The 27,539-nt window shown below is 43.3% G+C and overlaps 1 protein-coding gene across 2 annotated transcripts in view; it reads right to left on the reverse strand.

Annotated features, from left to right (window-relative positions):
* USP46 (ubiquitin specific peptidase 46) overlaps window positions 1-27,539 on the reverse strand; it is a 62,065-nt gene that overhangs the window by 22,658 nt on the left and 11,868 nt on the right. For both annotated transcript variants that reach the window (XM_032632158.1, XM_032632159.1), the window contains exons 2-4: window positions 13,266-13,346; window positions 10,556-10,769; window positions 8,939-9,168 (exon numbers count right to left, since the gene is read on the reverse strand). In XM_032632158.1, the coding sequence (XP_032488049.1) occupies window positions 8,939-9,168; window positions 10,556-10,769; window positions 13,266-13,346 (525 nt within the window). The remainder of the gene's footprint in view (window positions 1-8,938; window positions 9,169-10,555; window positions 10,770-13,265; window positions 13,347-27,539) is intronic.

Here is a 27,539-nt window from a genome sequence, read left to right on the forward strand (position 1 = left end):
ACACTTCCTAACACCATACACAAAAATAAACTCAAAATGGATTAAAGACGTAAATGTAAGGCCAGACACTATAAAACTCTTAGAGGAAAACATAGGAAGAACACTCTTTGACATAAATCACAGCAAGATCCTTTCTGACCCACCTCCTAGAGAAATGGAAATAAAAACAAAAATAAACAAATGGGACTTAATGAAACTTCAAAGCTTTTGCACAGCAAAGAAAACCATAAACAAGATGAAAAGACAACCCTCAGAATGGGAGAAAATATTTGCAAACAAAGCAACTGACAAAGGATTAATCTCCAAAATATACAAGCAGCTCATGCAGCTCAATATTAAAAAAAACCAAACAACCCAATTAAAAAATGGGCAGAAGACCTAAACAGACATTTCTCCAAAGAAGATATACAGATTGCCAACAAACACATGAAAGGATGCTCAACATCACTAATCATTAGAGAAATGCAAATCAAAACTACAATGAGGTATCACCTCACACCGGTCAGAATGGCCATCATCAAAAAATCTACAAACAATAAGTGCTGGAGAGGGTGTGGAGAAAAAGGAACCCTCTTGCACTGTTAGTGGGAATGTAAATTGATACAACCACTATGGAGAACAGTATGGAGGTTCCTTAAAAAACTAAAAATAGAACTAGCATATGACCCAGCAATCCCACTACTGGGCATATACCCTGAGAAAACCATAATTCAAAAAGAGTCATGTACCACAACGTTCATTGCAGCTCTATTTACAATAGCCAGGACGTGGAAGCAACCTAAGTGTCCATCAACAAATGAATGGCTAAAGAAGATGTGGCACATTTATACAATGGAATATTAGCCATAAAATGAAACGAAATTGAGTTATTTATAGTGAGGTGGATATACCTAGAGTCTGTCATACAGACTGAAGGAAGAGTGAAGGAAGTCAGAAAGAGAAACAAATACCGTATGCTAACACATATATATGGAATCTAAAAGTAAAAAGTGGTTCTGAGGAACCTAGGGGAGGACAGGAATAAAGACACAGTCATAGAGAATGTACTTGAGGACACAGGGAGGGGGAAGAGTAAGCTGGGACGAAGTGAGAGAGTAGCATTAACGTATATACATTACCAAATGTAAAATAGATAGCTAGTGGGAAGCAGCCGCATAGCACAGGGAGATCAGCTTGGTTCTTTGTTACCATCTAGAAGGGTGGGGCAGGGAGGGTGGGAGGGAGGTGCAAGAGGGAGGGGATATGGGGATATATGTACACATACAGCTGATTCACTTTGTTATACAGCAGAAACTAACACAACATTGTAAAGCAATTATACTCCAATAAAGATGTTAAAAAAAAAGCAATAAATGGCTGTAAGAATCCCACCCCCCCAAAAAACCTGGACTTTGGTCATAGTTACACAACTTAGCAAATCACTCCCCACCCCCAGAAAAATCACTGAATGGATGAATTTCATGGTAATTAAATTGCACCTCAACAAAGTTGTTTTTAAAAAGTAAAAAAAATTCATGAAGCAAAAACTGACAGAATTAGAGGGAGAAATATGACAAATCCCACAATTATAGTTAGAAATTTTAACACTACTTTCTCAGCAAATAATATAAAACTATGGGGGAAAAAAATCAAGAAAAACACAGACAATCTGAATAACTCTACCAACCATCATGACCTACTGATAACTATAAAATACTATACCCAACAACTACAAAATATAAATTATTTTCAACTCGGTGGTTCTTAACAAGGGAAACTACCTTTCAGGGGATATTTGGCAATGTCTGGAGACATTTTTGTTGTCACATTTCGGGGGATGTTACTGGAATCTAGTAGGTAGAAGCCAGAGATGTTGCTGAACATGCACAGGGCAGCACCCCACAAAAAAGAATGATCTGATCTGAAAGGTTAATAGTTCTAAGGTTGAGAGACCCTGTTTTCAAGTACATTTACCAAAATAGACCGTGTGTTAGGATACAGAACATGTCATGATAAATTGTAAAAGACTGAAATCATACAGAATATATTCCCTAACCAAAACAGAATGAAATTGGAAAATATTAAGATACCTAGGAAAACACTATAAATATTTGAAAATTAAACAACACACTTGTAAGTAATACATGGGTCAAAGAAAAAAGTCACAAGAGAAATCAGAAAATAATTTGAACTAATGACAAAGAAAACATATCAAAATTTGAGAGATGCAGCTAAAACAGTTTTAAAAGGAAAATGTATAGCTTTAAATGTGTATATTAGGAAATAAAAGAGCAGGGACTATCTTTTCTGTTTGTTTTAACTGCTATATCTCTAGTACATAAAACAATTTCCAGTATTTAATAGGTACACAATAAATATTCACTAAATAAATGAATATATAACTGAACAAAAGACTAAACAAATGAAAAGATATCTAAACGCCAATAATGGCATCTGGGTGGAAGAATTATGAATGATTTTCTTTTTATACATTCCTGTGTCTGTTTTTTAAAAAATAACTCACAGGTATTATATTTTTTAATTAGTAAACCTTTTTTTAAACCTAAATGGCCTTTCTCTGAGAGATAGTAAAACAATTATAGCCAACTGAAGTCATACATAATTTAGATAGTTCTACTAAAGGTCCTGTACTTGAAGGGGGATGAAAACAAAGAAACACGGTCTCCCTTTAGATGCAAATCTTTCCCTGTACTTGTTTCAGGGAGCGGGAAGAAAGGTACAAATCTAATTAAAGAACTGGAGAAAGTTACTGTAACTTTCTCCATTCCCAGTGCAAACTGCTTCCAGAATTAAGAGTGAGAAAGCACTGCTCAGGTGGATGGCCCCACCGGTGACATCAAAACATGGCACTAAACCCTTCCATTTGGACTTTTCTCTCTCCCCGTCTCAGACTGACATAGTCAAAAGCAATGAGTGATCAAGCAATTTTTTTTTTTTTTTTCCTTTTATCTCTTCCCAGAAAGCTGCCAGAAAATAAAACCATTTTCTTCCCACACACAAGGATCTCATTCTGGTCTAAGTGAAAACACAGCTTGTCTCCAAGGAAACAAATGTATCACCAAGACTCTGATACCCTCAGCAGGTACAGGCTACATCTTATTCTCCTTTCTTCTCCCCTGATTTTGGGCATGGAGTTCCCCCAAAACTAGTTTCAAAAGGGTGGAAGAGACCCTACTTGTTCTTGTTTTTAATTCATTACAAATCAATTCATAGAACAAATTAATATACAGGGCTTTGTTAAGTTCCTGAGTAATTAAAAAAAAAAATCATGAGCTTTGCTAAGTTCCTGAGTAATTAAAATCCCATTCAAATGTGCTTCTAAATCCCCAGCCGCCTTTGCTGGGCTTAGCGGAAAAGGTGACCAGGTGGCAGCTCCACGCTGTTCAGCCAGGGACTGAAAACGTGCTGGCTCAGAGTCGGTGCCAAATTGTTGGGCTCAAGAAGAGTGGCAACCACAGCCCACCTGAGTCCTGGGGACTCAGAACCACCCCTCAGCGAGCGACGCCGCCTGCCCACAGCGCCCATCCCCACTCCTCTTCTGTGAAGGGCTCAGAAGCTCTACTGAGTCAATTTTAACCTCTGCAGACAAAACAAGAAGGGGCATACAATTGGTACTTAATAGAGCAGCTCTTTAGACAACCTTTTGGCTTCTCAGTCTTAAAGCCACTGAGAAGCACTGAGAACCACAGATCTGCAAAGCAAAAACTCAGTTGAAAGAGAAAGTGGGGGCGGGGGGTGGGAATTAACAACAACAACAAAATTAAGCTCCAACCAAGGGAGGCTAGACTGGAAAATACCCAGGCCTCCGTTCTGGAGTGCCTTGGTTACGGTTATCTGGGTCAGTCAGCACTGAATGACCCCCTTAAAACTGCCTCTCCAAGTCTACTGCAGAATGAAACCGTTTGTCTCCATGAACCCCTCAGTTGACATCTGCACTGCAATCACAGGCAACATTTACAAAGGGTGAGACCCAGAAAAAGAAAAAAATTATCGTCTGAAAGCATGAAGACTGGCACAAAGGGTTTTGCACAATTGGAGGAACTACCAGCTGAGGCCGCCCCTACAGCGAGGCTCCCCCAGGGGCTAATTTGCTGCTCCAGATCTAGTGCAGTTCATTCCCACTGTGAGTGTTCACTAATGGTCTTGGCAATTCTGCCGGAAGCGCTCTGTAAAGGCTGCTTGCCCTGGGCAGAGGACGTTACTTAAACGGGGCCCCATATTTCTCATCCTGTGAAGGAAAACTTTTAACGTAGGTCTTCCTTTACACTAAGTTCTCGACATTCTACAGTAACAACTAAAAAGCCCGCAGACTATGCATTTTCTTAGAAAGTAGAGGGCTTTCTAACAATTAGAGCTTTCTAAAAATGGAAGGCATCGCCTGGGAAGATTGAGTTCCCTATCTCTGGACAGGATCCAGCAGATGCTGGTGACCAACTGGCTAGGACGTCACAGAAGGGACTCGGGCACTGGGAGAGGAAGGATTAGGTGACTCGTAGGATCCCGTCCAGTTAAAGGATCTAAGAAAATGGAGGTGATTATCCAAGTAACTCCAGAGCAGGGAAGGTGGAAAGCACTCCTGCCTCAAATGTAATCATTTCAGGGGATAATAAATGTAGGTTTTTCAGAGTGCACCATCCTCCACAAAGACACACCCACACACTCTCATTCTCTCCCACAAACATAGTATAAATGGTTGGAATCCCGCTAAAACAAACTCTATGGTGTGACCCAAAAGTTTTGGAGGCATCTTTGGGCACAGGCTTCCGATCTGTGGTAACCCTCCACGAGAAAACAGGCTCTGTAACAGCTTCTGCAATGCAATTATCTGCGGGTGCAATATTTGCATTTGTTGGGATCAACTGACCTGCTCTCAGACAAAAAAAGAAACTACAAATGTGACTGAGCCTTTCTGAAAATCTACACAGAGAATCACAAGACGGATGTAGGAACTGTTAATTTCAGAGATAACCAAAAGAATTAGACCAGCTGTACAGTCTGGGGCAGGTTTCCCGGCTAAATGTAGAGATGTGATGCCCCATTGTTCTGGTTCCTGTATCTAAGCTCACAGAATACTCTGTACTCCTTCACGGAACTTTGCAATTGTAACCACGAAATGAATTATCCACTGTGTTATTCATGTCTGTCTTCCACGCTCAAAGTTTCAGAAGGGCCAGGCTCTCACTGCATCCTCAGTGTCTATACCTTTACTTAGCAGATGTGGGAAGAAAAAAAAAGAAGTATTTATTGAATAAAAGAATACTTGTCTATACAACAGCCACTATACTACCAAAGTGAAGAGACATCTGAGAATAGTGGGTACAGACAAGAATGTGGAGAATAAGAATGCTCACGCACTGGGTGTATAAAATGGTACAACCACTTGGGGGAATTTGATATTTTCTAATGAGTTTAATGGTAAGCCTATCTTATGACCTAGCAAATCTACTTCGGTGTATATATCCTAGAGGAACTAGATTTATGTACACTAGATTGTATATGTATTAGAATGTTCATAGCAGCATTGTTCATAGTTGCCCCAAGTTGGATACAACCAAATATCCACCAACAGTAAAATGGATTCATGAATTGTGGTATATTCAGGCAATGGAATACTATATGACAATGAAAATGAATGAACTTAAGCCTCATGCAACGGCACAAATAAATCTCACATGCGATAGTGAGGGAAAAAAACGAAAAAAAAAAAAAACCAGGACACTAAAGAATACACACTGCATGATTCCATTCATCTAAAGAGCAAAAAAAATCCAAACGGCTATTTATTTGAGGGATGCACAGGTAAGTTTCGAGTTCTAGCGAACATTCAAAGAACAGATAAATCAAAACGTACACATACTCTCTCAAAGAAGATAAAGAAACTGGAGGCCACTACTCTACTTTGGGCAGGAGAGTAACATGGAAAAGGGCAAGAGAAAAGCAAGAAAACCCAGTAGGAAGTTACTGCTGTAGCTTAGTTGAGACGGCCAGTCACGAGCTGATGGGTTCCTCTACCCTTCTAGGTTCTTCTGGCTGCTCTAAAAAAGTGAAGGGCATGAGACATTAACAGGAGAAAGTGGTGATGGGTGGCCTGAGCCAGGGTGGGAGCAGGAGGGATGAAGAGGATTAAAGAGACACAACAAGACAGGACATGGTGACAGAATAGATACAAGAGGTAAGGTGAGCATGGTACCAAGGGATACTCCCTTATTAAAAGAAGGGAAGAAAGCAAAAAGACTGCAAGTCTGCAGATTATACTACGTACAATATGGCCCTAATTTTGATGTTTAAAAAGGACATGAATTTACTCTAAAAATAAATTTAGTACCAAAAAGAATAAAAAAACTGCAATGGATTAAAACACATAAAATGTTAAAACTCAGGAGTTCATCACAAAACTACAATGCAAAAGAAGGAAAAGAAGATGAAGGGTTCCAAAGGTTCTAGCATTGCTGGGAAAGTGGAAAAAAAAACAAACCAAGTTAAGGATGTGTATTGTAGTCTCTAGAGTAACCTCTAAAAGAATTTAAAACTAACAACAACAACAAAAAAAAATAGGAAGGAAGACAGACGTTTCATTGATACAAAGGCAAGAGGAAAAAAAAAAAAGAATATAAAATAGGTGGGTTGAATAGAAACAAAGAATAGGATGGTAGAAACGTACTGCCATTTCACAATACAAGTTAAACACCACACGATGTTTCCAGAATGTGGGAAATTCTTTCAAACAACCTGATTTCTTCAACAACTAAACTACAAGGGAAAAAAAGGAGGGGTGGCAACTCATAGATTAAGACACATACTGACCAAATGCAATGTGTGGACCACGTTTGGATACTGATTTGAATTAACCAGCTGCTTTAAAGAAAAAGTGACATAATCAGAGAAACGAACACTGAGTGAACAACGATTTAAAGGAATTCTTTTTAGGTGTGATAATGGCATTGTACCAATGTTTTTTTAAAAAAGATTTCTTACCTTTTGGAGATATATAACAAAGTAATGAAGAAATTACAAATGGAATGATGTTACCTGGGACTTGCTTAAAAATAGACCAGTTCTGTGAAGTGGGAGGGGGCGTGAAAGGAAAGATGACTGAGATGGGCCAGTGTGTTAACAATCATTGATCCTCAGTAATACACATATGGGATGTATTATACTATTCTATTTCTGTATGCATTTGAATTTTACTGGAACAGAAGGAGAAAGGGGAGGAGGAGAGATCTCTAGATAGATAAGTATGTGTAGAAAATGTTTTGGCAGGATATATTTCAAAATGTTTAAATGGTTATCTCCGGGCTAACGTGATCACAATTTTTAGGAAGTGTTACAAATGTATCATCTCTGGGTGGGGAGATTACTGGTAACTTTTAGTCTCTTTTTGCTTAGCTATGTTTTCTAATTGTTTCTACAATGAACAAACCAGAATGCTTCAAATGCTTCAAAAATTGTTTAGAAGGATAGAAGACTGCCAAAAAACAAAGAGTCTCCCACTTAAATCCACATTCCTTAACCATTTCTGGGTGCCAGTCCCTTGGCAGAATCTGATGAAACTACTGTCTCTCTCCCCAGAAAGATGCACAATCCTACAGAATTTTTCATACGATGTTACCAAGAAACTCTGAGACCTCAGATGAACCCATACTTTCTATGTTATTAGTAGTCATCATAAATAGTAAAGAGTTGGCTTTTACTGCACAGTTGGTATGTGCCAAGCATGGTTCTAAGTGCTTTCCAAAAGCTAACTCATTTAATCCTCCTAGCAACCCTACGAGATAGGCACTCTCATCATCCCCAATTTACGGATGAGGTGAGGTCAGAGAGGGTGAATAATTTGCACAAGGTCCCACAGCGGCTGACTGGCAGAGCCAGCATACAAACTCAGCAGCCTGGCCCTAAAGCCTTTAAAAAGCTTTTTTTTTTTAAGTTAAAGCTGGGCTTTTAACTACCACATTCAGAGGCCACTCAGAGAGTTAAATCAAATACAGAAAGCCAAGGCAACATCCTGAATCACGCCCTGGAAAATGTCTTCAAATTCAACTAACACTAAGTGCCTACCTACCATGTGCCAGACTCACCCAGACACATAAGCTAACCCAGCCCTGGCAACAGTGCTGTCAGGGACTTGTCCCATACACCCAGCTAACTGCTAGAAAATCAGAAGCCTAGCCTGGGGGCTTCCCTGGTGGTGCAGTGGTCAAGAATCCGCCTGCCGATGCAGGGGACACGGGTTCGAGCCCTGGTCCAGGAAGATGCCACATGCCATGGAGCAACTACGCCTGTGCGCCACAACTACTGGGCCCGTGCGCCACAACTACTGAGCCCATATGCCACAACTACTGAAGCCCGTGCGCTCTAGGGCCTGTGTGTCGCAACTACTGAGCCCACGCCTAGTGCTGCTCCGCAACAAGAGAAGCCACCACAATGAGAAGCCCTCGCAACACAAGGAAGGGTAGTCCCCACTCGCCGCAACTAGAGAAAGCCCGCGCACAGCAACGAAGACCCAAAGCAGCCAAAAAAAAAAAAAAAAGTCAAGCCTATCTTCTGATTTCAAGTTCACCATACACAGCTGATTCCCTTTATGTTGGGGAGGTGGTCTGTTCTAAGTCACACATGACCTCCCCGTGGCCAAACTCATTTCAAGATAACCGGTGGAGGTCCAGTTCAATACTTCCAATTAGTAGACCCTAAAATTAGTCCATGATGCACAGCAATCCAGTTTTTGAGATTTTCCCTCATCACTCTACTTCAGCCAGCTGAGACGTCTTAGATGGAGACATGCTTCCAAAAGTCTGCATCTGAGGTTCATACACATACACAGAACGGTCTGCACATGCTGAAGACAACTGCTAGGTGCTACGATACCACACTACACTCACGCACAACACAGTTAGTACAACTATGCACAAGCAAATTACATGAAAGCCCTCCTGATGCTTACAGTTTCACAGTTCAAGCATCGAGTTTCATTGGTGAGCGTTCCCTGAAAAATCTCATGGACCCAGGTGAGTTCCGGTTTATTATTCTCCGCAGGTTCGTTCATGTTGCCATTTTTTAGTTTTCCATTTTGTTTCTCCTGTTTCTTCTCTTCCTGCAGGATGTCCGCAATAGTGTTTAGCAAATAATTTAAAAACTCGTGAGCATCCTGCTGCATGTAGTTATCAAAGAGATCTGGAAAGGAGAGGGTCGGTATTTCAATCTCCGGCTATTGAGAAGCAAAGAAAATGCTAATTTTACAAACCACACTTCCATTTTCACATTGAAAGGGTGGACACACATGGAATACGTTCACCTCTATTTTGCAACTTCAATGGGTAAGTTTTTAAAAAATTTTTGTTCACTTCCACTTTTTACCACCCACCAAGAACTAAATTTCCCATATCTTCCTGAAGTCATCATATATATAAAAAGCTACCACCATTTTTATTTGTTCTACAAAAAAAAAAAAAAAAAAAGAAAGAAAAAGAACAGGAATTACTTGATAAACTCCCTGATAAAGTATCAGTATTCAATATGATGTGACCACCAATGATCAAGTATTCACTTCGTAATTTATGCAGAGCAACAGGGTCTCTTCCCAAAGATCGTGTTAAACCCTGGAAGCAGCTTAAATGAAACACATAAGGGAGATGAGGGATATATATAAGAATGTATCTATCCGATAGTGTTCTGAAACCAAATACAAATGATTCCAGCAGCCTGTTCCCTGCCATAAGGACAAACAATCAAGAGATGAATGCAGCTGTGAAACTTCATTATTAATCATGTGCACAAGGAGACTTGGGAGGGCTCTGCTTCCTTCTCAGATGATTTCTATTCTGGTGTGTATAAACTACAACAACTTCAAAAGACGGCAATCAAATTAAATGAGACTTTATAAAACAAACATCTGATTAACTGTGCAAGTCTGTTGCAGTAAGGCTGAAATCTAGGCTAAACACAAGTTGCCATATCAAATATTTCTACAGTCATAAAAATTACCCATGCAGAACTTCTGGAATAACCTCATCTCTACCACCACTTCTCACACACACAAAAAAAGAATATAGAAAAAAAAGAAGAAAATCAGATGGCAGCAGGACATTTTGATATCCTTCAACTTAGGCAAATAAAAACCAAAGGTATTATTTTTAAAACGGCAGAGGCTCTGATTAGACAATCTGCATTTAGTTTAATCACTTATGACAAGTTTATAAGATAGTACTATTTTATTCAATTATTGCATCAACCTATGTATTCCAATCAGTGTCCTGCCTTGGGCAATTTCTCCTCTTACAATGATCCTACCCAGAAAAAACTCCTTCCAATGTGGAGCAAAAAGAAAAGGTCATTCCAAAATGGAATGATAAATTTGAACTTTTAAGTATATTTTTAATTCAGTTTTGTTTTATATACTGGGTGGAAAAGGAGAAATATCTTTTCAAATGATAGTTGAGTAGTTGGCCATACTATTTTCCCATTAAAAAAAAAAAAAAAAAGGTTTCGTTTTGAGGATATACAGAACTGTTAATTCTCCTTATTTCAGAGCCTGACACCCATTCGTCTCCAGGCTACTCACCATTTTCTTTTCTCAGCCTCGAAATGAACTTCTTTGGTGGGATCACGCCAACCTTCTTCTTCTGCGTGGCGATGCTGTGGAAAAGGTCTGCCAGGCACGTCAACAAGTTTTCCTTCTTTTTTTGCTGGGCCTTGTATGCCAGCACATTCTCCCGGAAGGGCCGGCAGAAGTACAAGGCCTGAAGCACGGAGTTACAGTAGCATGTGTTTCCGAACTGCCAAAGGACAACAGGGATGGTTCAAATCAGGGTCCGGGGCTGCACCACCTCCGAACCAGGTGGGGAGAGGGAGAGGGCCACCCTCCGTGTGAACCAGCCCAGATTCCGCGTATCACAGCCCTGCTCACGGTGGTAGAAGCCCAGTATGGCACTCTGAACATCACCAGGGAAATGAATGCTAGTATATGCAAGCCTGGTAGCTCTCTAGCCCATTAAAAGTCTCTAAAATGATAAGAAGCACTCGGCCTTGATTTTTAAAAATCTAGTGAAACTTTCTGGTGCTTAAAAAAGAGAGCGACACTGAAGAAGAAAAAAATCGACATGATGTGGAGACGCAGAAAAGCAGCTGGCTACACAAAAGATGTCACAAGGCAACACATCAAAACTCCTATGACAGGGAAAATAAAAATCTCAATCAGAAAGAAATCCAGCAACTAGGGACCACTCGCTCAGCTGAAACAGTCTTCACCGAATGGGGACTTGTTTTACTTTCTCGCTTTCAAGATTCCAGCACGCCTGCCATTGGCTTCAGACCACATTTCCTCACTTTCTCCAGAGCAATCTTATTTCCGCCAAAGTAGCAATTGTCTCAATACAATGGTACCACCCAGTTCCTGGTCTCCTGCAATCTGATTAGGGCCCACAGAGTAATACTATGACCTCTCAAAAGCCACGGATACTCAAGATTATGGTTAACGAGGGAAAAAGTAAGTCATCATCTCCCCGGTTTTCAACCGACGATATAATAACCAACTCTGCGGGTGAACACATAGCCGAGACATTCACTTTAGAATTCTTCATGCACGTTAAAATGAAAAGGAAAACAAACTAAGGAAATCAGAAGATTAATAACAGATTACGAACTGCTGTGTAAGATTAAAATAGAGCAGGAGCATTTCAAGATTGGTTGTTGGCTTGTGTGTTGTCTGCCCAAGAGCAAGGCAGATGCACCACCATCCTTAACGTGACATTTCTACGTAGGTTAAGATAGAACACTTCCTATTTTTATATATTCTAATCTACTTTGACGCAATTACGCAATGAGACAAACCTCTTTTTTAAAGAGAAGCTGTAACTTTCATGAATTACCATTCGAAATAAACATAAATGAAACTATTAATAAGTTTAGGTCTCACAATGCTTCCACAGACTAGGAGATGGCCTTAGTTCTTTTTTCCTCCATAGTCTGCACTTCTCTTTTCCCTGCACAAGGTAGAATTCCAGCAACTTGAATAACTATCCTCACAGAGCTTAAGCAAGAGGCCTTTGCGCTATGCCTAAAACAACTGCATTAACATTAGGAGTCAGTATTTCATCAACACAATGTCCTATATTCCAGTACTGTAGCCTCCTCCTACCATTCTTTTCTCTGTTACTCGGTACCTCACCTTCAGCCAGACACCTTTTAGTAACACTTGGCCCTGGGCCAGTGGACAACGTCTGGGAAAGAAAAGGAACTAACATTGACCGAGTGTCCACAAATGTGCCTCAGTCTCATGTCAGTACCTTCAATAGGAGCTCTCATGGATCCTTCGTCATAGGCCAAGAGGGAGAAACCATTATGGTCTCCATTTTACAGAGGGGGAAATGGAGACACAGAGAGGCCAAGTGACTTGCCCAAGATCGCACAGCTAGTGAACGGCATAGGCAGAATTCAGACTTAGGTCTGTACTACCGCAAAGCCAATGTCCACTCCATTATCCCACAGGCGGCATTCACTCAGAGAATGGTCCCAGCGGAAATTACCACCTATCACACCTGAACTGACAGACCACACTCAGAGCAGTTGTTCCAGAAAACCAGGTGCTTGTGAGTTAACACCAGATGTCACTTAAATCCTCCACCCCAGAGAGAAAGGATCAGGTGGGGAAGAAAGCTCACGGGGGTGGTGGGCAATACGGCCTTACTACTTGGTCATAATCAACTTGTCTAGGACACAGGCCCTGGCAAGTATGGCCATCTACAAGGGGACCATTGCTGAGCACAAGCAAAATGAGGCCAAGGGATTTTGAGGTAAACTGGCCCCAGTTTTCCCCTGACTCCCCACCCATGCTTCGAATACCAAGTTGTGCTGTTAAATCGCTACTGGTGATGAGCTGGAAACTCTTTCGATGCTCTGGCTGAACTGACGCATACTGAAAAAAAGCTACCAAGGAGCCCACCCAGATGGTGAAGGGAGAACATACAAAAGCAGATACTACTACAAAGGCTAATAATATCACTGTGGAAGTTATGGGTGCGGCAGAAATCTTTTAAAGCACAGGGGAAAAAACTGAGAATCTGACCCGATAATGCACTAATTAAACACTTTCTTCTGGGGCAGCTCATACTTTCAAAAACTGGACTAAATTTCCCCCACCCCAATATTTGCCACTTATGGTAACCAAGGAGTATGAACGATTATTTAAAGCTTGATAATAATGAAAATGGGAATGGAGTTGCTTCAAGAACTCTAAAACATTTGATTAAGATAGTACATTTTAAAATACTTACATTGACCAATCCGAAGTAGTGTTCATTGATTGGAAACTGCTCTGGACCAATGTCTTTTTCCAGAGCAGAGGCATTGGTGCCCTAAAAGAGAAAAATAACAAAAGTTCTGTTGTGTGTAAAATAGACAAGAAAGCAAAATGATACTTGAGAGAGTCCACTATCGAGACCAGCATCTCCTCGGGTGGCCTGGAGTTTGGTGACGGTCACGCTGAAAGAACAGGTGTCAGAAGTAAACCGTCGAAGAGGTAATGACGTCAGCCTACTCCTCTCCTCATCCAACTTCATCATCCCCTCAAACCTGTTCTACCCGGCTTCAATTCTCCTCTATTAGGAAAGGAGGTTTGGGACAGGCAAATCAGCAAATCATCAGTCAGAACTTCCGAATGAAACATTCTAAGCTCAGGCAGCTGCAGTAGCTTTTATACTACTGGTGTATAGAATCGTACCACCACTTTCAAAGTCAACAGTATCATCCTGATAAAGATTTATCTACCGTGCACCCACTATGTGCCAGGTACTATTCTAGGCTCCGACAACAGAACAGGGGACAAAGACAGGCTGAAAGAAAAAGCAAGTACACTGGACAGTACATCAGAAGGTGACAAGTGCAGTGAGGAAAAACAAGGCAGGAAGTGAGGGTGGGGACTCCAGGGAGCAGGGGGTGAAGGGGAGGCACGGAGGGGGAAGGAGTGGAGGGTAGATCATTGCCGCTTAAATAGGGTGGTCGGGGGGGGGCCTTACTGAGAAAGTGAAACGTCCAAGGAATACTGTAAATAATGGAGAAATACAATTTAAAACCTAACAGTTCCCAAATGCATCCAATTGGTGAGCCATGTGTACTCAAGTTCAACACTCCAACACGACGATAATAAGTTCCTGGGTACTCCCACTGTATATGCCTGGAACTGCACTATTTATTCTCACCACATCCCATTAGGTAAGTACTTACTATCATAATCCCCATTTAACAGACAGGAACTTAAGGCTTCGAATGGTTAAGAACCCGCCCAAAGACCACAAGGCAGTAAGTGGCAGAGCTAGGACTTGAACCCAGGAGTCAGACTTGGGAGCCCACGGTCTTAACCAAAGGCTATGCAGAGCAATCCTACGACAAAACCATTTACTGAGGCCCGCTAAGGGCCAAGGGGTCATTGGCAAAAGCACACTGATTATCACTGCGCCCCACCCCCCCGCAAGGCCTGGAGGGGTCTGCTGGGATTAGGAAAAGCGACCAAAGTTCAGTCCAATCAGGTGAGTAGTTAGGGGGTGGGTAGGACCACAGGCCCCACGTATACCCGTGGCTCTAACATCATCCTACAGCTTCTCACGTCCTCAGGCTATCACGGAAGACTCACAGCTCACAGAATCTCAGAGATTTGGGAGACAGGTATTTTAAAAAGAGACTGTTATGTTTTGTAAAAACTAAATCGGCTGCTGCTACTTATTCTGGGCTCATATAACTAGAATCTCCCATCCCAGAAAGAAATGGCCAGAAGGTGGGTTGAGAACCAGTTAAAACGGTCACGTGTCAACAAGCAAACATGAAATGCAGAATAACTCAATTCTAAGCAAACACAACCTCAGCAGAAATAGTACATTCCATCCCCTTATCATAATATCCTTTGTTTCCACTTGTTTTCTAGGTCCATGATACTGCTCCACCAATCTAAATTCCTTTACCCGTCATCGGAGACCTTGAGTTTAGCGGTCATCTTTGTGCACAACAGTTTCACTATGTTTTCATGGGGGCGGGCGGGGGAGGCAGGGTTTCATTGCCTTCACAATAATGTGACTCCATATACAGGCTGAATTTTTAAAATAATACTTATCTGAAAGCAGGATTTTATGGTATAGACAAAAATCACTAAAAGTTTTCAATAAAGCTACATCTCAATCATAAATCGATGTAAATAATGTGTATTAAATATACCCACAGCCATTTTTGAAACAACATTAGAATATATGGCTTAGAGCCCAGGAGGAATGTCAGATATAAAAGTATAGCACATGGAGACAGATCTCATTAAATCTAAAGATTCAATCCATGACTTCTGTTATTCGGGAATTCTTGGATGGAGTGCTTTTTTCTATCTTAATATTTTTCCCACTGGAGAGGGAGCTGGTGGGGGGTGGCTGGCTGTGACTCAGGCTAAGTACAGTGACCCAGGGGCCGTGCTTAAGAGGAATAATACCTGGATGGGAGGAATAATATAATAATTATAATAATATGATAATACCATGGAGGTAGCAGGCCAGGAGCACCCACAGCACAGCTCGGGGGAGAAGAAAGTGAGCTAGCTGCGTCTTCAGCGAAACCTGGCCCTCCCTCCGGTCAGGTCTGCTCACCCCCTCTCACAGCCCCCGCACACACAAGGTCTGGAAGGGTCAGGAGGGGAGGTCAACCGTGCTCTGATCCCCAGCATCGCTTCCAGACCCCTGCACCGTCACCCATCTCGTCAAAACATCCACCCTGTGCAGCCCGTGCCTCCCAGCACCGTACAAACCCCTTCCCTTCTCCTCGTCTCGCCTGACCCCTCCATGCCCCGACGACCTACCTTTACACCCTGTCTCCTGCCATTGTGCTGGGTGGCTTCAGGATCCACGTGGCGGTGCCTTCCCATACCCTGCTCTCTCAGCAACTCATGCCCTCTTTTCTAGCTGTCTTTTATTTCATTCCACTCCAGCTACCCACTCCCAAAGACGCACCCCGGACCTGGTCACCACCCCAAAACCCAGCCAGGCTGGACTCTGTCTGTCGGCTCATCCCATCACAGCCTCTCATACACCTGCCAGGACCCGTCACTCCTCTCCTTTCTCATTCAGCTTAGAGTCCATGGATCATGATGTCAGTGGCTCTTATAAACACCCCTGACCTTATACTTTGCTCACACCACCTGGCAAAAAACCCACCCAATGGGAACCAAATTATTCACCTTCTCTGAACATATGCCCAGACAGATGTGCGGCGCTAGCGGGGAGAAGTTGCACCTCAGGCTGATTGCACTCGCTCGAACTCACCAAATTCAAGCGGCCCACGTCCCCACCTTCCAAGAGCCTTTCTCTGAGGCACTCATCTCCACTCCACAGCGACCTTTTCCAAATTTCCCCAAATGCCTCAAAACTATATACCTCTCTGCCCCTCTCACTGGCTTCCCACTCAACAGGAAAAAGAAGAAAAAGAAAAACATTAAACCAGCAGAGAGGAACTCTCTTAATTTCACACTCTCAAACCTTCAAACCTATGCGCCTACCTCTCCCAATGATGGAGACCTCGCTCTCGTGCAGGTCAATTGCTCCCGCACTATCAGATCCTGCCCGGCGGAATTTAACATGCCTCCTTGTCTCTCATGTTAAAAATACACATACACGTCTTCTTCCCACCTCTCCCAGTCCCCACCCCCTTTCTCACCTCCCCTTCATAGCTAAACTTCTTTAAACAATTGTCTGTTCTGACACATTTACAAATGAATCAGATGATTTCTAAGATTCATTTCAAATGATCCAGTGGGGAGAAGTGGGAGGTGGGTGTGCGGGGCTTATTATACTATTCCATTTATACTTTTACATATATGTTTACAGGCAGAGTAATGGTCTCCCAAAGATGCCCAGGTCTTCATCCCCAGAACTTGTGATGACGTCACCCTACATGGCAAAGGTAAATTTAGATTGTAGAAGGGCTTAATTTGCTAATCAGGACTTAATTTGACCTTAAAATAGGGGGACTGCCCTGGATTATCCAGTTGGGTCCAACGTAATCACAAGCATCTTTAGAAGTGGGAGACAGATCAGAACAACAGACCGGACCGCTATGATGTGTGAAGGACTCAACCTGCCTTCGCTGACTCTGTAGGCAGAGGAAGGGGCCGGGAGCCAAGGAACCAGGCAGTCTCTAGAAGCTTAAAAGGCAAGAAAAAAAACACAGTTTCCGCTAGAGCCTCCAGGAAGAACACAGCCGCACACTGCCTTCATTTTAGCCCGGGTGGGGCTAGTTCAGACTTGTGACCTCCAGGCTATAAGGTAATATACTTGGGCTGTCTAAGCTGCTAAATTCACGGTAACTTGTTACAGCAGCAATAGACTAATACGTCTGAAGTTTTCCATAATACTCGCTAAGACCTGTCTCTGTTTCCTCACCTCCCCATCTCTCCTGAAAATATTCCCTTCTGGATTCTACCCCTGATGAGCTCCACACATGGTCAACTCAGGAAGACACACTTAGCTGTTGGCTTTCTCCAGGTGCTGTCTAAGGCCCTCTTCCCTCCCTCCATGCCTCTTTCTGTAGGGTCCAGGCAACAACCAGGCTTCAATCAGCAGCTACGTGCCAACCATTTCCAACGCTTCCCCTTCATCCCAGAAAGCTCACTTCTGAGCCCATTCAGGCGGGGTGAAGACACAGTTCCACTTGCTTGTCTCACAGGCCCTCAAAATCACTCTACCCCGAAACTAGAGCTTCCACTTCTCCTTCCCCTCAAATCCAGTCTCTTCCTGGTGTTTCCCCACTTGTCCATGACGATGCCACCTTCCACCTGGCTCCTGCTAGAAACCTGAGGGCCACGCCTAACGTCCTTCTCCACACTCGACGGCCATCCACCACAGCACACTACTGACTGATTCACTCTCCTTAAATCTCTCAAATCCCTTCGCTTCTCTTGAACCTCCTGCCACCAGTGGGACCAGGCCACCAGCATCTCTCATCTGAATTACAACAGCCTCCTAAATGGCCTCCGACACCCACCTTGCTCACCTCTAACCCCACCATCAACATGGCAGCAAAACTCTTTCTAAATACAAATCTGCTTTAAAATGCTCCAGTGACTTCTACTGCTGTCTCCAATGTCACCTCCTGCCACCCATTCTCTCATACACTTGGCCTGCTAGGATGGCCTTTGCTCTGGTCCTCAAGTACCTCAAGTTCCCTCCCATCCATCACCTGAATGCTCTTCCCCTGCTTCTTCACCTGGCTGTACCCTATCATCCTTCTCAGGGAGTTCTTTACCGGCCACCCCTAGATTCAGGTAGTCTCTGTAATGGACAGAATAATGGCCCCTCAAAGATGTCCCCACCTAATCCCTGGAACCTGTGAATATGTTAACTTATGTGGCAAAAGGGACTCTGCAGGTATGATTGATTTAACAATCTTGAGATGGGGGGGTGCAGTTATCTTGGATGACCTCAATGGGCCCAGTGTCATCAAGGGTCCTCATGAGAAAGAGGCAGGAGTATCAGAGTCAGAGAGGAGATGTGACGACAGAAGCACAGTTCACAGAGAGACCGGAAGATGCTACACTGCCGGCCTTGACGATGGAAGGGGCCCAGAGCCAAGGACTGCAGGCAGGCCCTAGAAAGTGGAAAAGGCTCTCCTAGAGCCTCCAGAAGCTGTGCAGCCCTGCGACACCTTGATTTTAGGAGTTCTGACCTCCAGAGCTCGAAGAGAATAAATTCCTGTCATTTTAAGCTGCTAAGTCTGTGTCCTATTTTACAGCAGCAACAGGAAACTAACACACCCCTCCCCCAACAACCTCCACTCTCCACTCATAGCATACTGTCTCCCTTACAGTGTTTACTCCAATTCTTATTTATGTAATTATTAATATGTTTCCTATCCCCTCAACTACACGTCTCACAGGAGCAATGACTTATGTCTGACCTGCCTAATACGGCACTCTCAGTGGCTAGCACAGATCAGGCGCAGGCCTGCTGGGTGGGTGGGTGGATGGATGGATGGATGGACGAATGAGTGGATGGTTGGTTGGATGGATGGATGCACGCGTGCATAGATGGGGATGGTTAGGGCTGTGCAAGTTGCTTCCCCGTCCATGATCATTTGGACACAGGTGTGTGAGCTCTCCCGATCTACTGCTCAGTGAGGCCTACATGGTGCCCTCTTCCACTTCCCCATTCTCCCTTCCCTTTTATAAATATACACCCTAGGAATTCCTTCCCATGGATACAGAACGTCACTGATACTGACATCTGGAACCAACCTCTTGCTTCACATGCTAGCATTTTCCATTGGTAACGTGAATTTTTGTGCATCTTTAACAGATTTTGGAGTTCTCTACGTTAAATGTAAATCTCTGTATGACAAAAGGACACACACATGATGGGGAACGTTTCATGAGAGATGGTGGGAGCTTAAAGGTCAACTAGACAGTATAAATCGAAATTTTAAATGAGTACATCCTTCAATCCTGCAATTCTTCTTTAAGCAATTTGTTCCACATCTATACTCACACAGGTAGAAAAGATACAGAGACTATAGCAAGGACCAAAATAATCCAGGCCTGGCTTAAACAAGATGGAAGTTTAGTTCAAGAGGAAGCAGCACAGGCCTGACAAGGCAGCTCTGCAGGGCCGGGGACTCGGGCTCCTTTTATCTTGTTGTTCTGTCGTCCTCAAGAATGTATCTTGGGAACCAACATGGTCACTCCGGCCCCTATCATCAAACAACCTCCGCCAGGGGGAAGCAGACAAGACGGGGAGAGACTGCGCCTTCTCTTCCAAGAATGTTCCTGGAAGTCGCATACATCACTTTTGCTCGTGATCCCAATGGCCAGAATCTCACCCAGCCACACGGCCACACCTAGCTGCCAGGGGAACCTGGCAAATGGGCTCTATTACCAGCCAAAATTAGAGATGGAAAAAGGATACTGAAGGAACGAGCAGCAGGCAACATCTCGGATGGTCCCCCCCGGCAAGGCTTGCAAGAGGAAAACGTTAGAAATAACTGGTCAAATAATTACAGTAATAAACAGGATGGAATACCATGTAGCTACTTAAAAAAGTAAAGCTACTCTATAGGTATGGCTATGAAAATTTGTCCAAGATACAGCGATAAGTATCAATAAAAACGTGTGAGAGAATAAGTGTGTGTACAGGACAATTACTGGAAATGTCCTCCTTTCAAGCAGCAGATGCTGAGCCCTTTTCGTGTCCAGCACGACTCTACTTCTGAGGGACACAAAGGGACAGAGCGGCTCGGGCCTGCCTTCAACACCTACATTCTAATGGAAATTCCAGAACGAATACTTGAGAAATTATTAACACTTGTCACCAGTGTCCGGGAAGTGGGGCTGGCAGATGACAGGCCACCGGGGGCTTTTTGTTTTCTCAACTGTTCAAAGTTTTTACCATGAGCATGTATTATTTTTGTCATAAAAAATGTCAAAGAAAGTTAGCAAACTAATATCCTGCAGACCAGTTGTCTAAGGCCCACAGCACACAACTCAGAGCTTTATGTGGCCATTTTTCCCCCCGGAATGAATTTGCTTTCCCCTCTCTTGGCCTTAGTTTCCTGGCTGAGAGGTGGGGTATTCAGCCTGCCTATGGCTCAGGTGGCAGAGAGAATCAAACACAACGGGCAACATTATCAGCACTATGTAAACTGCAAGGTGTGCTGCAAACCCAAGAGCCTGCAGTTCTACCGCGGGCACCAAGCACTGTGACACATAAGGCAAACGGGAGGCACTGAGAATAACTGACCAGATGCTGAACAAAAAACTAATCTAGAGCAGTAAATCACAGGGTCTGGAGGTATAAGAAACACAGTTCTCAATTTCGTCAGTAAAAAAATTGGTAACCTTTGAAAACAATGCACCACACTTTATTAAAAATAGAATCTGGGCTGGGACAAGTTCCAACAAGAAGACTGTAATGCTAGCTCTTCACAGCACTTCTGAAAGCAACTGTGTGATTGCCAAGGGGTGCTACAAAAACACAAAACCAACAATAACAACAACTTGTGAAGGATGAATCATAAATGTATAAGATGGGTATAGAAAGGCATTTCTTTTAAAGCAATTTTAAAAGCAGTTTATAGGAAAACATGTTAGAATGCCTTCCTTCTGGGGAGGGGGGAAGAAGACAGATTCTTGCCCAGGAGGATATCATCAGAATGATGGCAATGAGAGTATCACCTCACACCGTTCAGGATGGCCATCATCAAAAAATCTACAAACAATAAATGCTGGAGAGGGTGAGGAGAAAAGGGAACCCTCTTGTACTGTCGCTGGGAATGTAAATTGATACAGCCACTATGGAGAACAGTATGGAGGTTCCTTAAAAAAACTAAAAATAGAACTACCATATGACCCAGCAATCCCACTACTGGGCATATACCCTGAGAAAACCATAATTCAAAAAGAGTCATGTACCACAACGTTCATTGCAGCACTATTTACAACAGCCAGGACATGGAAGCAACCTAAGTGTCCATCATCGGATGAATGGATAAAGAAGATGTGGCACATATATACAATGGAATATTACTCAGCCAGAAAAAGAAACAAAATTGAGTTATTTGTAGTGAGGTGGATGGACATAGAGTCTGTCATATAGAGTGAAGTAAGTCAGAAAGAGAAAAACAAATACCGCATGCTAACACATATATATGGAATCTAAAAAAAAAAAAAAGTGGTTCTGAAGAACCTAGGGGCAGGGCAGGAATAAAGACACAGACGTAGAGAATGGACTTGAGGACACGGGGAGGGGGAAGGGTAAGCTGGGATGAAGTGAGAGAGTGGCATGGACATATATACACTACCAAATGTAAAATAGATAGCTAGTGGGAAGCAGCTGCATCGCACAGGAAGATCAGCTCCCTGCTTTGTGACCACCTAGAGGGGTGGGATAGGGAGGGTGGGAGGGAGATGCAAGAGGGAGGAGATATGGGGATATATGTATATGTATAGCTGATTCACTTTGTTATACAGCAGAAACTAACACAACATTGTAAAGCAATTATACTCCAACAGAGATGTTAAAAAAAAAAAGAAAACCAATGAGAACACTGTATAATATGCAGGAGCCTACACCAAAAACAGAGACCAGGAAGGGGTCTTGGAGATCAGCTCCATTCCACAGATGAAAAAAACCAAGGCCCAGAAACATAAACCTCCTCCCCCAATTCTGCATCCTAAGGCAGGCAGGATCTCTTTCAAGTCTGTACAAAGTGGAGAAAGGCCCGAAATAACATGTAAGGATTTCTAAGTACACAGAGAAAAAGTCACTGATTATAAACCATGAATTAAAGTGTACGACAGGAGAGGTGAATATTGTTGCTAAAACTACAGTTTTAAGTCTATATTCAAAAATGGCTATTTTACTTATCAAGTACGTTTTCAAAGTACAAAAGTACACAGAGGACTAATTCTCAGAAGCTCTAGTATTCCCAGACTTCTGATGACAAAAGGTCATTCCTAGAGCCTTAAGGAGAAAGTGAAGCAAAAATGAAGTGATGCAGCTCAAGATTTCAGGATGAGTCAGGAGCACCTGCCAGAATTCAAGGATGGTTAAGGTGGAATTATAGTCACTGGCTTCCACATAATGAGTAATAATAACAGACATCACAAAAATAACACTTACTGTGTCCAGTCACTGCTCTGAGGACTTGATGTATATTTTACTCATTTTACTCACAATAATGCTGTGAGGTGGTTGTCTTTATTGTCTCCATTTTAAAGATAGGAAAACTAAGAAAAAAAAAAGATGTAAAAAAAAAAGGGCTTCCCTGGTGGCGCAGTGGTTGGGAGTCCACCTGCCGATGCAGGGGACACGGGTTCGTGCCCCGGTCCGGGAGGATCCCGCATGCCGCAAAGCGGCTGGGCCCGTGAGCCATGGCTGCTGAGTCTGCGCGTCCGGAGCCTGTGCTCCGCAACGGGAGAGACCACAACAGTGAGAGGCCAGCGTACCGCAAAAAAAAAAAAAAAAAAAAAAAATGTAAAGATAGGAATACTGAGGCACAGAGAGGGTAAGTAACTTTACCCAAGTCCACACAGCTAATAAGTACTGGAACTAGGTTTGAACTCACACCATCTGACTCCAGAGTGTATGCTCCCAAGCAGTACACAATATTGACTCTCAAGGTGGCAGGGTCCCCTCAGAGTCCCAGAAGTGCAGGAATGAAAAACCGAGGAAATAGAAGGGGTCACAGAGTTATACAGGTAAACCCCTACCTCTGAGGCACCATTCAAAATATTCTAGAATGAGGAGCACAGGTGTCCTCCTCTGTAAAATCACCACAGAACACTGCAACCTGTTTAAGAGAATATAAAATTGAGGTTGAAAATCAGGAGAAACTTGAGATGTAGTCCAGAGGAAATAGGTTTTTGTTTCAAAATGGTTTCAGGCTGTGGATTTTTATCTAGCCAAATAGGAAAAGAAAATAATATTGTTTAAAATAGGAGTAAGTGAAAACAAGATCAAAAAGCAGAAATGAGTTCTAAGAAGTAAACCATTTTACACCTAATACTAGAAAAATGTGCACTCTCACGTCCCTAACTTCTAAAGTTTTGGATACTGACAATAGAAGAAAAAAAAAAAGAACAGAAAGAGAAAGGACCCACCAGAAGTATGCAGAACAAAGTGTGTTAATATATTAATACAGCTCATCTCTCAGTGTTGGGATTATTTGGGACGGGTGAGTAGGGAGAAGTAGTATAAATTATGTATCAGGGAAAAAACTGCCATTATTTTCTTATCCAAAGAAGCCGGCAAAGCATCTGTTGTGCCTCTACAGAGACAGAAATGCAGATTGCGATTCTGAGCCCCTTGGCTCAAAACTAGTGTGGCCAGTTCTCTGGCCCCTCAGAGCTGTCCCCTCTTTCCCCCCATCTCCTACTCAGCATTTGCCTTCAATGTCACTTCTTCACAGCTACCTTCCCTCTCTCAGAATCCTGTGTGTCTCTTCATACAACTAATCACAATTTGTAATAACTTCCTTATTTGTGACTATTTAACACCTGTCTTCCCACTGGACCACAGGTTGGCAAATGACAGTCCATGGGCCAAATGTGGCCCACCAACTGTTTTTGTAAATAAAGTTTTATTGGAACACAGCTGCGATCACTCATTTACTTATGGTAGCTACTTTCACAGTACGACAGCAGAGTTGTATAGCTGCGACAGAGATATCATGGCCCACAAAGCCCAAAATATTTACCATTGAGCCCTTTACCAACAAGCTTGTCAACCCCTACACTAGACCATAAACTCTATGAGGACAGGGTTGTGACTGACTGGTCTCCTAGGACCATGCAGAACATCTGGCATACAAAAGCACTTACTAAATTTGCTGACTGAATAAACTTGGTAAACAGGGTAAGCAGTATGTGCCACTCGCTGTTCAGAGAACCTCACGTCTCTGTATCCATCGACTCCACTGTCCGCCACCAAGGCAGTCCCACTTACTGTCCCCATGCCACTCATGCAAGAACAGAGGGAACCTGCTCGGGCTCACTCAGCCAGTAAAGGCAGCGCCAGGACTCAAGCCCAGGCCATTCAGGTCCAGAGCCTGAGCTCCTGACCACAAGTCAGAGAAGATGGTCTTCTCATTCATACTTTTAGTAATTCCTTAGCTGCAGACGTAGAGACTGCGCAGAGGGCCGCTGCTTCTGAGAGTGTCCTCTTTGGCTGCTGGCCATCACACATCACCTAACCACGGGCGGGCAATACCCAGAGGGGCTATGGATGCCGCCCATCCTGCTCAGAGAGCACACACATCACCTGGTCCCATCCAGCAACACTGACGCCCTCCCTCCAGATAAGTCACACACTCAGACTCACTATCCCCATTTCATAAGTGAGGGAAATGAAGTTAATGGAGGTTAAGTAACTGGCCAAGGTCAAGTGTTAGTATGAGGCAGAGGTCAGCTGTGAACCCACAATCTTAATACCACACGACTCCAACTCCTGGCTCAACAATGCTCCTCTGCCCTCCTCCAGGCTTCCACAGGAAGGCAGTTAAAGGGCATTTTCATTCTGCGCCAGGATAGCACGTCATTTCCATGCCTTATACGATACTGGGGAGAGAGAAACAACTCTGGAAAAAACCTCAACGTGACTTCACTGAATGATGTAACGCGGAAGCAAAACTGTCTGCAACTGAAGAAAGATGACCCTGGGATACATAATGATCCCAAGTCATCATAGGAAGGACAGTAAACAGCAGCTAGAGCCTCTGGCTTGTAAAACAACTCTCTTTGTGGCTAGACACAGCATAATAAAGTCCTCAGGCAGAGATGACATTTCAACTCAAAAGGAGAGGGGCTTCCCTGGTGGCGCAGTGGTTGAGAGTCCACCTGCCGATGCGGCGGACATGGGTTCGTGCCCCGGTCCGGGAAGATCCCACATGCCACGGTGCGGCTGGGCCCGTGAGCCATGGCCGCCGAGCCTGCGTGTCCGGAGCCTGTGCTCCGCAACAGGAGAGGCCACAGCAGTGAGAGGCCCGCGTACCGCAAAAAAAAAAAAAAAAAAGGAGAACAAAGAGCTGGGTCTGTCTTCTAGCAGAAGGTGGAGGAGGAAGTGTTTACCCCAGTCCCTGACTCCAGTGACCTGGAACCAAGAACCTCACTCCCAACCCAGTGTTCTGCAAAGGCACCAAGCTGCCTCCTCGACGATGAGGTCTCTTAAGCTCCTACTTTACCCAAAGGTACCCTTCTCATCGTTTCCCTGAAAGGCAGCATTGGTGTCACAGGGTCCTGGCAAAGCCCCAGGTCAAAGAGGCCAAGTCCTCAAATTTAACTAATAGGGTGATTTCAAGTACTTCCCTCATCCCCCTCTCTAGTTCGAGCTCAAGGTCTCCATCAGTGAAAAACCAGGACAGCAGTATCCCCACCTCACAGTGTGGAATCCCTGCCCTTGCATCGGTACTGCACTACCAGAGATATTTTAGTCTAATGTACTGAAACCACCCTGTAATGTATTGATTATGAAACAAAATATAAAATTCTGTGCTCTCTTCTCCCCTCCCCAGACAGGATGGCAAGGGGAGAAAAGAGAGGTAGCAGGAGGTCTTCACAGCGGTACTGCTCAAAGAGTTATTGCTCTGCCCGGGAGCAAAGTTCAGAAACTGAAAACATGTACGATGAATGGACCGGGTAAGTTTGCACCTGTAGAGTTTAGTAATAAAACAACTGGACCTGGTGTTTTAAGCAACTTTGAGGGTTTCTATTCCATTTTGCAATTAATGTTCTATTGTATTTTACAAAAGTATTAGTCTGTGACAGATTGAAAATAAAAATAAAACTGGTCCTTCCCTACAGACTTTGAAAATAATTGCCAACAGCAAAACAGTTAAATGAAATTGAGCTTGTTTTCTGAAATGTGTGAATAGCTGCTCAAGCTCACTCCTAATATGAGAAAGGCAAACTAAAAATATACCAAGACGCCATTTTCTCCCCCACTGGCAAAGATAAAAAAGCTTTTGGAGAGCACCCGACTTTGGCAAGGCTGTGGGCTACGAGAGTCACACATATTGAGAGTGGAGGGCAATCTGGCAGTTACAAATGCATCAAAGTTACAAATGCAGATCCATTTCTAGGAAGTCAGCTGACAAGATACACCCCAAAGTATGCAAAATGATGCAGGGACAAAGTTGTTCCCTGCAGCCTTGTTTGTAAAAAAACCGAGGACTGGAACACTACCTTCAAGCCCATCAGTTGGGGGCTAGTTAAGTGAATTCAATATGTTCAGGCAACTGAATACTCTGCGGCCATAAAAAAAGAATGAGGACGCTCTGTACTTACTAGCACAGACCCAACCCCAAGATACAAAAAGCAAAGGGCAGATCAAGACTGTTCAGTATATGCTACAAGCACTGTTTGTGTTTTTAAAAACTAGGAGAGAAATATGAACATTCTTGCTTGGGTATGCATAAGATACCTCTGAAGAGAAGCAGAAGAAACAGCAAATACTGCTGGATACCAGAGACAAGAATTGGATGGTGGGTATAATTGCAACATACATCCTTTTGTACAATCTAAAATTTCTACCATGTAACTCATATTCACCTTTTCAAAAACTTTCTTTAAAAATTCTTTTAAAAAAGGAAGAAACTGAGCTTAGTCGCCTCGCGTGTTTTTGTTAGGAATACCTAACTGTACACCAGATAACACAAGAGGGTATGTTTATGCTTATCAGGTGACTGAAAATCGTTTACCACATGATGTGCCCTCATTACCAGGAAAGGAAAAACACAGTATCCTGACTGATGATTACAGAAGCTTTGCCACACACCCTCAGTCCTGCGTCTTCCAACAACATCTCAGTCGGAAATCACGGCTTCTTCCTCCTTTTGTCCTCTCCACGCACTTCCCCTCCCCGGGCTTGTCTCAGATTGGAAGCCACAGTGAGCTTACAACATGCTAGCTTACCTTCTCAGCACCGCTCACCAGGAGGAATGGCTCTCATACAGACCCAGAGACCTAAACTCACCTGCCCAATGCCACAAAAGTGACAAAGTGGCAGGATCAAGATTGGAACCCGGGACCTCGGATA

Source organism: Phocoena sinus, chromosome 5 (genome assembly GCF_008692025.1).
Source record: "Phocoena sinus isolate mPhoSin1 chromosome 5, mPhoSin1.pri, whole genome shotgun sequence".
In the NCBI taxonomy this organism is placed as follows: domain Eukaryota; kingdom Metazoa; phylum Chordata; class Mammalia; order Artiodactyla; family Phocoenidae; genus Phocoena; species Phocoena sinus.